Below are 14,866 nucleotides of genomic sequence, written 5' to 3'. Positions count from 1 at the left end.
GGGGTAAAACTGTTATTGTCATTTAAATTAAATGTGAAAAGTGCACAATGGTGAGGGTGCAAATGCTGGGATATGATATGCTATTTGTGTAAATATACTCTTAACTTGCTGTCCACAGATAGACACATAGAAAGCAGCTATTTAGTTCATTTGCAAAGTTTAAATTAAAATACATTTAAATGTTGCATATGTGAGAAACATTCCCTGTGCACATAATCCTTTGGATGTTGGGTTGCAATTTATATTTTAAATCAATTAACATAATGGAATGAGGTTAAATAGAATACATTATCCATAGACGACTGGAATTGGGTGTGGACCTTCTAATTGCGACCCCTGGGAATCAACACAAGATCAATGTTAACAAATGAGCTAATGCTAATAGGTTTGTCAAAGAGGTTTAAAATAAATAAATATTTTAGCTTCATATTACCAGGTTAGTCTCATTGAGATTAAAGATCTATTTTTTAAGAGAGACCTGGACAGAATAGCAAATAAAGATGTTTATATTGTCACATACATCGGATAGGTGCATTGAAATGTGTTGTTTTACAGGGTTATCCATAGTAGTACGGCACTCCGGGAGCAAATTAGGGTTAAGTTCCTTGCTCAAGGGCACATCTGATCCAGAGAATGTTTGGGATGCTCTGGATTGACGTGTATGACAGCGTGTTCCAGGTCCCGCCAATATTCATCAACTTCGCACAGCCATTGAAAAGGAGTGGGACAACATTCCACGGGCCACAATTAACAGCCTGATCAACTCTATGCGAAGGAGATGAGTCGCGCTGCATGAAGCAAATGGTGCTCACACCAGATACTCTGATCCACGCCCTTAAGTGTTTTTTAAAGTATCTGTGACCAACAGATGGATATCTGTACTCCCAGTCATGTGAAATCCATAGATTTGGGCCTAATTTATTTATTTCAATTGACTGATTCCCTTTTTTTTAAATTTTATTTTACCTTTATTTTGACAGGGAAGACATTATTATTGAGACCTCGGTCTCTTTTCCAAATTGTATAATACAATATAAAAATACATATTATACACAAAATAAATATATCTACACATTAAAATACAGAACCTTCGTAAGCACAAATAAAACATCACAAATCACCCAGAAAACATTCATCCACAAATAAGTTCCCAGTCAATACTTTAAAATAGCCAGAATGGCACCAGGTCATCAAGATGAAATGTAGAATTTTGTTCCAGCAATACAGTGCATTAAAACTAAAAGCGGATTTACCTAGCTCGGTGCAGACCCTAGGAACCAATCCTGTAAATGGATCAGGCAACTCGGGTGTCTATACTTCAACAGCACAGTTAGATGGAAGTTCATGAAGTAGGGCATAGGGAGTAATGTAGAGATCTATGGGTCTTTAGTCCAGACAAACTTTTCTGCTTCCTACTGCTTAGAGAAAGGCACAATCTGTTTCTGTAGAACAAGCCTACTTTAAATATTAGCTTCTTAACCAGCTCATCTACAATGCATTTGGAAAGTATTCAGATCCCTTGACTTTTTCCACACTTTGTTACGTTACAGCCTTATTCTAAAATGTATTGAATTGGTGCAGCGGTCTACGGCATTGCCTTTCAGTGCTAGAGGCGTCACTACAGACACCCTGGTTTGATTTTTTAACCTTTATTTAACTAGGCAAGTCAGTTAAGAACAAATTCTTATTTTCAACGATGGCCTAGGAACAGTGGGTTAACTGCCTGTTCAGGGGCAGAACGACAGATTTGTACCTTGTCAGCTTGGGGATTTGAACTCGCAACCTTCCGGTTACTAGTCCAACGTTCTAACCACTAGGCTACCCTGCCACCCCAGGCTCTATCACAACCGGACATATTTGGGAGTCCCATAGGGCGGCACACAATTGGCCCAGAGTCGTCCGGGTTTGGCCGGTGTAGGCCGTCATTGTAAATACTGACTTGCCTAGTTAAAAGAAGAAATTAAGATGGGCAAAAGAACACAGACACTGGACAGAGGAACAATGTCAAGAAGGCCAGCATTGTGGTGTTTTGGGGGTACTATTTAATGAAGCTGCCAGTTGACGACTTGTGAGGCATCTGTTTCTCAAACTAGACACTAATGTACTTGTCCTCTTGCTCAGTTGTGCACCGGGGTCTCCCACTCCTCTTTCTATTCTGGTTAGAGACAGTTTGCGCTGTTCTGTGAATGGAGTAGTACACAGCATTGTACGAGATCTTCAGTTTCTTGGCAATTTCTCGCATGGAATAGCCTTCATTTCTCAGATCAAGAATAGACTGGCGAGTTTCATAAGAAAGGTATTTGTTTCATAAGAAAGGTCTTTGTTTCTGGCCATTTTGAGCCTGTAATCGAACCCACAAACGCTGATGCTCCAGATACTCAACTAGTCTAAAGAAGGTCAGTTTTATTGATTCTTTAATCAGGACAACAGTTTTCAGCTGTGCTAACATAATTGAAAAAGGGTTTTCTAATGATCAATTAGCCTTTTAAAATTATAAACTTGGATTAGCTAACACAACATGCCATTGGAACACAGGAGTGGTGGTTGCTGATAATGGGCCTCTGTACGCCTATGTAGAAAAATCAGCCGTTTCCAGCTACAATAGTCATTTAAAACATTAACAATGTCTACATTGTAGTTCTGATCAATTAAAAAATGTCAAAAACAAGGACATTTCTCTAAGTGATCGCAAACCTTTGAACGGTAGCGTAAATATAAAATAAAAAAATGTGAATCACATTTGTATTTGGCATACCCCCGACGGCATTGCGCGTACCCCGTTCTCCAGTTTGGGAATACCTGGTGTAGAGCATCTTTTGTTTCCAAAAAGTGTTCAAATTGTCAATAGAAGTTATGCCAACAGAGTGGCACTAGTCTTTAAGCCAGATATGAAGTGCTAAGAGCCTGCTGAAACTTTCCCAGCCGTGACCCAGCGACGGCATGGGACCAGAGATAATCGGCTGCTTTTCAGGGCCTTTTAGGGTGTTGAACAGCTCAATAAAAACCTGTTTCATTAGCTCCGATTGACCCTTTTTGATATCATTTGATCCCACATACATTACAACAGCCCTCTAGTATGTATAAGCTGGAAGTAGAAACCTACGTGTTGTTGTCCATTAGTTTACATCAATTAAGGGATGGGTGGTAGGGTTAGGGGAAATTAATAAATATGTGGGAGTTTGGAAATGATGCAGACAATTACATTGATAGAACGCATAATCTATCTGCAATATAAAGCTGACTTATGGAAACTGCTCACCTGGGCGCTCCCTGTATGGTGAACATTTTGTCAGAGTGTTGCTCTCCCAGCTTGGTCATCACTTCATACAGCTGCTTACAGAGCTACAACAGCCAGAAGAGAGAGATAGAGGAAAGAGAGAGACAAATGTTGATGTGATAAAAGTGTTAAAGGTAGAACATCCAACTCCTTTCTTTACATGTTAGCATGGGCCTCGCACGTATCGCAATACCATATCAATATCATTTATATGAGGGGGGCCAGTTACCAATAGTGAAATACTACTTTTGTCATAGTGCACCAATTCCGCCATGTTGCCTCGTTCCTTCCCTGTCCCATTCAGTTCAATCATAAACAACAGCCAGAAAAATAAAGTCTGTAACCACTAAATATCAGCATGAAGTAGTCACTGTTATTTATTATTTTTATGAACTTTTATTTGTTTAGCTTAGCCCAATTGAGACCAAGGTCTCATTCCCAATGGTGCCCCGGGTACAAACATTTTCTCAGAAACAGGGGAGAGTTTTTGTAACAAATAAACCACTACAATCAATCAAAACAACAGCCATCCTCAATGAATTCATTCAACACCAGAATCCTAAACCGCCCTAGCGGCACCAGGCAATCAACATGCAAGGAATTTTGTAGGTTATTCCAACAATGGGGGGCACAAAAACTAAAGGAGGATTTACCTACATTTGTAGAAACCAGAGGGACCTCAAGAGTTAACCAATTCTGCGAGTGGGTTCGGTAGCTCATTCTTTTATATGTTAGCAATTAAGTTAGGAAAGTTGGAAGCTTGTGTATTAGAGCTTTGTAAACTAGAAGGGAATAGTGAAGTGATCTACGGGACTTTAATGAGGATCAGCCAACCTTTTGATACAGGATGAAGTGATAAAGCGAAGGGAGCCATGGTAGACGGCATCCAAAGGTTTAAGAGTAGTGGCTGCTGCAATCTGGTAAATGGTGTCACCATAGTCACAAACTGTCAGGAAAGTTGACTCTACCATCTGCTTCCTGCTACTTAGGGAGAGGCAAGATATTTTTCTAAAAAAGAAGCTTTGCTTTTTAACTAGCTCATCCATGTTCTTTAAACATTAAATCTTTGCTTTTTAACTAGCTCATCCATGTTCTTTAAACATTAAATCTTTGTCAATCCAGATGGCCAGATATTTATAGGTGGAAACCCAATCAATGGGAGAACCATTCAATGAATAAATATGTCTTTCATCTGAAACATATTTGCGAGAACTAGAGAACAATGTATATTTAGTCTTGCCGCATTAAGTACAACTGTTAAACCAACCAAGGCAACAAAGTTACAAAGACTGGTTAACATTTGGGGCAATTGCAGACATAACAGTGTCATCTGCGTACAGATGAATATTACAAGTTTCAACAGATAGACCAATATTATTTATATAAATAGAAAAGAGGACAGGTCCCAATAACGTCCCCTGCGGTACACCTTTTGTACTATCCAGGAAACTAGACTTGACACCATCAGAAATCACGCACTGAGTCCCATCTGACAGATCATTCTCAAACCACTTGCACGAAGTCTGATCCAGGCCTATTTCAGTCATCCTTTGAATGAAAGTGTGATGGTCAACAGTGTCAAAGGCCTTGGAATGGTATATAAATAAGGCAGCACAATGCTGTTACATGCTGACTCGATGGCCAAGTTGTGTACGTGAACGTTACAAAATAAATTAACAAATACATGTTATTCAATCATTTCATCCAAACTGCTTGTGCGGGTCAACATCTATGATGCAAAACGCTAAAATAGATGTCCCGCTTCTACCACAAGCTTCCAACTTACCTAACTTCACAGGGTTGGTTAACTCTGGAGACTCCTTTGGTGTGTCCAGAGTTAGGTAAACCAGCCTTTAACTTCCTTGCACCCTATGTTTGGAATAATCTCCAAAATGCTTTGGTGTTACTAGGGCAATTGACAGAGAATTTTTATAATGAAGAAAGTTAGTTTTTTATGTTTTTGTGTTGTGCGGGGCTCATTTGCATCCCTATTTGCATCCCTGCATCCCTGACATCCCTGTTGAAATAAAGGTTTAAAAAAAAATCCCATCTCCTTATTGGTTTTCACAAAGATACAGCCACACGTGGTTGCTTGAAAGACAAACGAGATACTAATTTGAAACTACAAACTAAAAACTAACTAGGTTTTCCTTTTTATCTGCGGATTAATCGTCTGAGTAAAGAAATACAAGATTTTTGTATGAGCCAAGTCAAAATTCTACAAGAAAACAGCTAAGGGGACAATACATGATCAGGTAAAATAACAACCCAATGTTCATCCCTCAGGACAAACTGCTAGCAACAGCTATCTAGCTTTTAATGTCCATTCATGTTTTATGTGCGTTTCCACCTGTCCCCAAATTAATATAGTTGGTTCATAGTTGGTTTTGGTATTTTAACCTGCATGTCAGGATCTCGTCTGGTCGGGATTGACAAAATCAACATGCGCACAATGGCCGGTGTAGCGAGTACGAACTAACACCCTGATCTTGGGAGCTTTTATAAATATTTGTAGGTATTTTCTGACTTGATTGAACAGAGAGAGAGGATGACAGTGGGGAAAGATAGAGAGAGGTTGTGTCAAAGGGCAGTGTTCCGGATTCAAACATATGTCGACACCGTAGGCTGCGGCACAGACCGCCCGACCACCTTAGGCCACCTGCCCACTCCCTTCTGACACAAACCCTCTTCCAACTTTCCTGTCTCTCTCTCTCACTCTCTCTCACTGTCGCCATTCAATAAGATGAAAAATGTTGGACTACACCACTCTACAATTGTTTTTCTTCTACATTTCTAGAGACATCATACAGTGACTAAGTCTCTGATCTCGCGGATCCGTGTAGCTAAACATATGTATTAAAAATGAAGGCTGTGGGCCGTATCCCATGCCACGCCGACACAGTATGTGTTCTTGCAGCAGCGGCTAAACCACCCCAGACTACATCTCTTCAGAAATCTTGACCCCAGTGACCACTCCTATAATACAGTATAAGCAACCGGTGACTCGGACTCATTTTTTATCTTTATTTAACGAGGCAAGTCAGTTAAGAACAAATTCTTATTTCTTATTTCAATGATGGCCTAGGAAAAGTGGGTTAACTGCCTATTCAGGGTCAGAACGACAGATTTGTACCTTGTCAACTTGCAACCTTCCGGTTACTAGTCCAACGCTCTAACCACTAGGCTACCCTGCCACTCCATACTCAGAATCGGCAAATGCTACGTCCTTCCAACAACAACATGGAAAATATGAAATATCTAAAGTCAGTATCAAAAACATGGATTTCATCTTGAGATACAATTATCTTTAAAATTAGTCTCTTGTGGACAGACGCATGCCAAATCACATTTTATTTGTCACATGCACTGAACACAAAAAGTTACAGTGAAATGCTTACTTAAAAGTCCTTAACCAACAATGCAGTTAAGAAAAATAAGAGTTAAGAAAATATTTACAAAATAAAATTAAAACTATAATGAGGCTATATACAGGGGTACCGGTACCGAGTCAATGTGAAGGGGTACAGGTAAGTCAAGGTAATTACGGTAATATGTACATGTAGGTAGGGGTAAAGTGACTATGCACAGACAATAAACAGCCAGTAGCAGCAGAGGTCAATGCAAATAGTCCGGGTAGACATTTTATTAACTGTTCAGCAGTCTTATGGCTTGGAACCTTTTGGACCTAGACTTGCGCTCCGGTACCGCTTGCCATGCGATAGCAGAGAGTCTATGACTGTGGTGGCAGGAGTCTTTGACCATTTTCAGGGCCTTCCTCTGCCTTGGCGTTCTTGGGCACAGGGACTATGGTGGTCTGCTTAAAACATGTAGGTATTACAGACTTACTCTGGGACAGGCTGAAAATATCAGTGAGTACACTTGCCAGTTGGTCAGCGCATGCTCTGAGTACATGTCCTGGTAATCCGTCTGGCCCTGCGGCCTTGTGAATGTTGATCTGTCTACAGATTGTGTTCGTTCCATGTTAATTAATTCTGTGTTCCCGGTTCAAAATGACCGCCCCATTATAGCTGATTATAAATACATAATAATACATATATTATCACCTAATGTTGTGTTAGATCTTTTTTATTTTTACCTTTATTTAACTAGGCAAGTCAGTTAAAAACAAATTCTTATTTTCAATGACAGCCTAGGAACAGTGGGTTAACTGCCTGTTCAGGGGTAGAATGACAGATTTGTATCTTGTCAGCTCAGGGATTTGAACTTGCAACCTTCCGGTTACTAGTCCAACGCTCTAACCACTAGGCTACCCTGTATGCCTCATTGACCTGAGCTCATTCAACTCATTTTTGGGTTTTAAAAAATTCATAATGTATGGATTATTTTGACTATAACAAATACTTAGATGAAACATATTGTGCTATTTATCACAGACTACTTTGTGTCAAAGTTGAACAAGAACTCTCTCTTCCTCACCAGTGTCATGATCAAAGATATGATCAAGAGCCTCACATACAGTATATCGTTTGGTCATTGTGCTGCCACATAATGAATTGTGAGCAAGGCCTCAAAAAAGCTTTATATACCAAAGCTACGAGAAAAGTTCTATATATTCTTGAAACAATGTTGCGATTGTTTGTGAGAATGCCAACAGGTGTGGTTCTCGTGGGGGAAAGATTATATTGTGGAAAGGTTCCCTTGGGGGTTGCCATGGAAGTCAAGAAGGGGAGTGAGGTGTAAGTGTGTGTGTTCAAACACACATGCATGTGGGGGTCTGGGAGAGGAAGTCCATCTAATGAATGGGCATGTGACTGAACTCAATTTTGTATACAGTAATTGTAGTCACACCCACTCATTTCTAATGACTGGTCATTTTTTACCGGGAACACCACAGATGTACAAAAGTTCAATAAAACACCATAAAGTATTCTGTGTGTTCAGATGCCCTGTGTGGACAAAATCATGGAACCTTATGACAATCAGATTAAATTAACTACATTTTTCAAAGAGAAAACTTGTCAAATCGGTCCAATTCGACCGGAACACAGCAGGAGTGTTATTAAAGGTCTTACTCACATCGGCTATGGAAAGCATGATCACACAGTCATCTGGAACAGCTGGTGCTCTCATGCATGCTTCAATGTTGCTTGCCTCAAAGCGCAAATTGAAGTAATTTAGCTCGTCTGTTAGGCTCGCGTCACTGGGCAGCTCACGGCTTGGCTTCTCTTTGTAGTCCGTAATATTTTGCAAGCCCTGCCACATCCGACGACACCAGAGCTGGTGTAGTAGGTTTCAATCTTAGTCCTGTATTGACGCTTTGACTGTTTGATGGTTCGTCCTGAGGGCATAGCGGGATTTCTTATAAGCATCTGGGTAAGTGTCCCGCTCCTTGAAAGCGGCAGCTCTACCCTTTAGCTCAGTGCAGCTGTTGCCTGTAATCCATGGCTTCTGGTTGTTATATGTATGTACAGTCACTATGGGGATGATGTCATCAATGCACTTATTAATGAAACCAGTGACTGATGTGGTATACTCCTCAATGCCATTGGATGAATCCCAGAACATATTTCATACTGTGCTAGCAAAACAGTCCTGTAGCTTAGCATCTCCGTCATCTGACCACTTCCGCATTGAGTGAATCGCTAGTACTTCCTTCTTTAGTTTTTTTGTTGTAAGCAGGAATCTGGAGGATAGAATTATGGTCAGATTTGCTAAATGGAGGGGGAGGGAGAGCTTTTTACTCATCTCTGTGTCTGGATTAAAGGTGATCTAGAGTTTTTTTCTTCTGGTTGCACATGTTACATGCTGGTAGAAATTAGGTAAAATGGATTAAAGTTTTCCTGCATTAAAGTCGGCCAATAGAAGCACCGCCTCTGGATGAGCATTTTCCAGTTTGCTTATAGCCTTATACAGCTCTTTGAGTGCGGTCTTAGTGCCAGCATCGGTTTGTGGTGGTAAATAGACAGCTCCTAAAATTCAGATGAAAACTCTTGGTAAATTGTGTGGTCTACAGCTTATCATGTGATACTCTACCTCAAGCGGGCAAAACCTCAAGACTTCTTTAATATTAGATTTTGCGCACCAGCTGTTATTGACAAATAGACACAGACCCCCACCCCTCGTCTTACCGGAGGTAGCTGTTCTGTCTTGCCAATGTATGGAAGACCCAGCCAACTGTATACTCTATTATCCATGTCGTCGTTCAGCCACGACTCTGTGAAACATAAGAAATTACAGTTTTTAATGTCCCATTGGTAGGATAATCTCGAATGGAGCTCATCCAGTTTATGCTCCAATGATTGCATGTTGGCCATAGGATGGATGGTAGAGGCGGGTTACTAACATTCCAACGAATTCTCACGAGGCAGCTGGATCTGCGTCTCATGTATCAGCTTCTCCTCTTCATGTTAATGATGGGGATTTGGGCCTGGTCTGGGAGCAGAAGTAAATCCTTCACGTCCAACTTGTTAAAGAAAAAGCTTTGTCCAGTTCGAAGAGAGTTATCGCTGTTCTGATATCCAGGAGCTCTTATCGTTAATAATAGACGGTGGCAGAAATATTATGTACAAAATAAGTTACAAACAACACGAAAAAACACAAAATAGCACAATTGGTTAGGAGTCTGTAAAACGGCAGCCATCCCCTTCGGCACCATTCTCAATCAAAGGCCTAACATTATTGGTAGCAGGATCTGTCGACAGACTGTGGGATGACACGACTAATGAGGAACTTCGTTCCAGTACGCACATTTTTATTCACTGATCATTTGGACAAATCACGATTTCGCAGGTGCTTGCTGGGTGACCGAGAGTACTCAAAAATAAAGGATCAATTAAATAAATACAAATAAATCAGGGTTGTGGTCAATTCCAATTGAAGGTAGTCAATTCAGGAAGTGATTTAAATGGAAAATTCACAAATGGAAACACTTTTGAAATAAATAACTTATACTTTTCAGTTTATTCAGATGCCATAAAAAAATGATATTGATTTGTAATTTCAGTTCTCTTCCTGAATTAACTGCCTTTCACTTGAATTGACCCCACCCTCTGCGGGTCAGTGCGAACCAAATGCATTCTTACAAGGCGACACTCTATCTTAACTACACATTTACTGGATTGGTTGAACGGTGCAGAAGGATTAGAAAGAAAAAGGCCATCAGAAGCGTTTATTTTACATCTGCAACTTTAGGTTAAATTGACTCAAACTCTGAAGTAAATGAAAAATGAATTAATGAGGCACAATTTATACTTTTCCCTGCAGAGGGCAGTCTAGAACCAGAAGCTAAAATGGATGTCTGTCACCGCAAATGTTGAACTTTGAGATAAAAATGTCAGGACACACACATACACACGATGTGGATGGGTAGTGAGGATAGGAATTACAAGAGGCTATAGTTTAGGGAATAGGGTACCATTTGGGACACAACAGAACTCATATTATATTTCCATTGCCTAAAACGTCAGCTCAAATGAGTAGTGTAAGATTAATACTTTGACACACCTTAGTAACACAATGACCTTTATATTCACCAGTAATACTGCTGACAGCCAATACAAAATGATAGGCCTAATATGTGGCATTTACTGTAGTCCTTTCCCTAGACCTCAGTAAGACAATTACAATCTTACATAACAGTGCTGTCCCTGCTAGTTGGAAATGCAGTACCTTTGAACACAGGATAATAAGGTTTAAGTTGGTAAGTGTGAGCGAATCATGTGCTGGCCTAAAGTTATTTCAGGAAGTCAAATAAAAACATATAGTATTTTCCTCAGTGCACTTCATTAATGGAGTTGAAATAGCATAGAGCCAAACACAGATTGAGTCTGTAATACCTTCATGTTTCAAGCAGACCACCATAGTCCCTGTGTCCAAGAACACAACGGCAACCTAACTAAATGACTACATACCCGTAGCACTCACGTCCGTAGTCATGAAGTGCTTTGAAAGGCTGGTGATGGCTCACATCAACACCATTATCCCAGAAACCCTAGACCCACTCCAATTTGCATACTGCCCAAACAGATCCACAGATGATGCAATCTCTATTGCACTCCACACATCCCTTTCCCACCTGGACAAAAGAACATTTATGTGAGAATGCTATTCATTGACTACAGCTCAGCATTCAACACCATAGTACCCTATGGTACTAAGCTAAGGATCCTGGGACTAAACGCCTCCCTCTGCAACTGGATCCTGGACTTCATGATGGGCCACCCCCAAGTGGTGAGGGTAGGTAGCAACACATCTGCCATGCTGATCCTCAACAGTGGAGCTCCCCAGGGTTGCGTGCTCAATCCCCTTCTGTACTCCCTGTTCAACCACGACTGCATGGCCAGGCACAAAGCCAACACCATCATTAAGTTTGCAGACGACACAACAGTGATCACAGACAACGACGAGACAGCCTATAGGGAGGAGGTCAGAGACCTGGACGGGTGGTGCCAGAATAACAACCTATCCCTCAATGTAACCAAGACTAAGGAGATGATTGTGGACTAAAGGAAAAGGAGGACCAAGCATGCCCCCATTCTCATCAACAGGGCTGTAGTGGAGCAGGTTGAGAACTTCAAGTTCCTTGGTGTCCACATCAACAACAAACTAGACAAAAAGGCTTCTCAGTTTTTACCCCCAAGCCATAAGACTCCTGAACAGGTAATCAAATGGTTACCCGGACTATTTGCATTGTGTGCCCCCTCCCAACCCCTCTTTTACGCTGCTGCTACTCTCTGTTTCTCATATATAGAGTCACTTTAATTATACATTCATGTACATACTATCTCAATTGGGCCGACCAACCAGTACTCCCGCACATTGGCTAACCGGGCTATCTGCATTGTGTTCCGCCACCCACCACCTGCCAACCCCTCTTTTACGCTATTGTTACTCTCTGTTCATCATATATGCATAGTTACTTTAACCATATCTACATGAACATACTACCTCAAATCAGCCTGACTATCCCGTGTCTGTATGTAGCCTCGCTACTTTTATAGCCTCGCTACTGTTATTTTTCACTGTCTTTTTGCTGTTGTTTTATTTCTTTACTTACCTATTGTTCACCTAATACCTTTTTTCACTATTGGTTAGGGCCTGTAAGTAAGCATTTCACTGTAAGGTCTACACCTGCTATATTCGGCGCACGTGACAAATAGACTTTGATTTGATTTGATACCCCTGAACCAGTATTCCTCAGAGGACACAGGGTTGTAAATTCAGTCCAACATAGTACTGGCATGTTTCTTTCAGGTTAACGAAAATGGCGTTAGCAGTTTCTGTCACTCCTGTCTTGCCTTAGTAACATGTTCACATTGGTATTCTGAAGCTCTACGACTATGTTCAGAATTCAATATTTCAATGGCAAACCAGAGACAAAGAGAGCTGAGTTCTGGTTCACAGGCTTGCCTTACCTCTGATATTTCCCACACACAAACAAATTATGATTGACTAGCATTTCTGAAGGAAAGAGGAAGGCCTAAATTATAATGTTTCACTCTTGATCACTGACAGGATGAGAGGTGTTATTACAGAAACTGCAGGAGCAAATTTGAAGCTATAATGCTAGGTTTTCAGCCCATATTTGAAGTGAAAGGATTTTAATGTTCTAATTACAAGTGTTAAGCGCAGAAAAATCTTAATATAAACCCTTTATTTCTAGGTAAATAATTCTACATTTGACAAAAAAATTTATTCTGCTCAAGGAGACACATGTAAACGTCTTGTGTATTGACGTTTTCAATTCCACATTAAGTCATTACCATCGTGAGCTGTAATTTTCATGCTCCTTGAATCAGCAATTTGTCCATTTCCATTTGAATAAATTGTTGAATTAGTAATTTGGTGTATGTCTTAGTGAATGGTGGAAAGATATCAGAACATTTAAAAAGTAGGCTATATGATCAAGGCTAATGTGATATGATGTAAGCCCACGATTAGGCTATAGAAGTAAAGAGCGGTGATGATTGTTTTGGAAAACAAGAATTACAGTTACTTGCTCATCTTCACTGTCTGGTGCTTGAGGTTGGTCAAGCGGTTAGGGCTGCCTCACTGAGAATGTATGCAATCTCCTGCCTGTGTGGGATCGAATCCCGGCCCCACCGGTCTAAGACAGGTAGCCTAGTGGTTAGAGTGTTGGGCCAGTAAGCGAAAGGTTGCTGCGTCAAATCCTTGAGCTGACGAGGTAAAAATGTGTCGTTCTGCTCCTGAACACTGTTCCCCAGTAGGTTGTCATTGTAAATAAAAATGTGTTCCTAACTGACTTGCCTAGTTAAATAAAGGTTACACACACTATGTTCCCTCTGTCTCCCAGCTCTCTTCTGTATAAAATGAACTTCAAAAAAATAGTGGGAAGAAAAGTATGTGAACCCTTTAGAAATACCTGGATTTCTGCAAATTGGTCATAACATTTTATCTGATCTTCATCTGAGTCACAACAATAGACAAACACAGTCTGCTTAAGCTAATAACACACACATAATTATAATTTTTCATCTATTTATTGATCACACCGTGTAAACGTTCACAGTGCAGGTTGGAAAAAGTATGTAGACCCATGGTTTTAATAACAGGTTGACCGTCCTTTGGCAGCAAAAACCTCAAACAAACGTTTTCCGTAGTTGCGGATCAGACCTGCACAACGGTCAGGAGGAATTTTGGACCATTCCTCTTTACAAAACTGTTTCAGTTCCACAATATTCATGGGATGTCTAGTGTGAACCGCTCTCAAGGTCATGCCACAGCATCTCAGTCGGGTTGAGGTCAGGACTGACTGTGCCACTCCAGAAGGCGTATTTTCTTCTCTTCAAGCCATTCTGTTGTTGATTTACATCTGTCAAATAGGTTGTTGTCCTGTTGCATCACCTAACTTCTGTTGAGCTTCAATTGGCGGACAGATAGCCTTACATTCTCCTGCAAAATCTTGATAAACTTGGGAATTAATTTTTCCGTCGATGATAGCAAGCTGTCCAGGCCTTGAGGCAGCAAAGCAGCCCCAAACCATGATGCTCCCTCCACCATAGTTTACAGTTGGAATGAGGTTTTGATGTTGGTGTGCTGTGCCTTTTTTTCTTCACACATAGTGTTGTGTGTTCCTTCCAAACAACACAACTTTAGTTTCATCTGTCCACAGAATCTTTTGCGAACATCAGACATGCAGCAATGTTTTATTTGGACAGCAGTGGCTTCTTCCATGGTGTCCTCCCATGAACACCATTCTTGTTTAGTGTTTTATGTATCGTAGACTCTTCAACAGAGATGTTAGCATCTTCCAGAGATTTCTGTAAGTCTTTAGCTGACACTCTAGGATTCTTCTTAAACCTCATTGAGCATTCTGCACTGTGTGCTCTTGCGGTCATCTTTGCAGGACGGCCACTCCTAGGGAGAGTAGCAACAGTGCTGAACTTTCTCCATTTATAGACAATTTGTCTTATCGTGGATGGATGAACATCAAGGCCTTTAGAGATACTTTTGTAACCTTTTCCAGCTTTATGCAAGTCAACAATTCTTCATCTTAGGTTTTCTGAGATTTCTTTTGTTCGAGGCATGGTTCACATCAGGCAATGCTTCTTGTGAATAGCTAAATCAAATTTTGTGAGTGTTTTTTTTATACGGCAAGGCAGCTCTAAC

General features: G+C 40.6%; 1 protein-coding gene across 14 annotated transcripts in view; it reads right to left on the bottom strand.

Annotated features, from left to right (window-relative positions):
• The window catches only part of amph (amphiphysin), a 131,944-nt gene that overhangs the window by 42,522 nt on the left and 74,556 nt on the right, over positions 1 to 14,866 (bottom strand). For all 14 annotated transcript variants that reach the window (XM_031810759.1, XM_031810751.1, XM_020467690.2 and 11 more), the window contains exon 9: positions 3,260 to 3,342. In XM_031810759.1, coding sequence (XP_031666619.1) covers positions 3,260 to 3,342 — 83 coding nt within the window. The remainder of the gene's footprint in view (positions 1 to 3,259; positions 3,343 to 14,866) is intronic.

The sequence above is a fragment of the Oncorhynchus kisutch genome, linkage group LG30, assembly GCF_002021735.2.
Source record: "Oncorhynchus kisutch isolate 150728-3 linkage group LG30, Okis_V2, whole genome shotgun sequence".
Taxonomy (NCBI): Eukaryota; Metazoa; Chordata; class Actinopteri; order Salmoniformes; family Salmonidae; genus Oncorhynchus; species Oncorhynchus kisutch.
The sequence above is the reverse complement of the archived record's forward strand: the minus strand, read 5'-3'. Positions and strand labels throughout refer to the sequence as shown.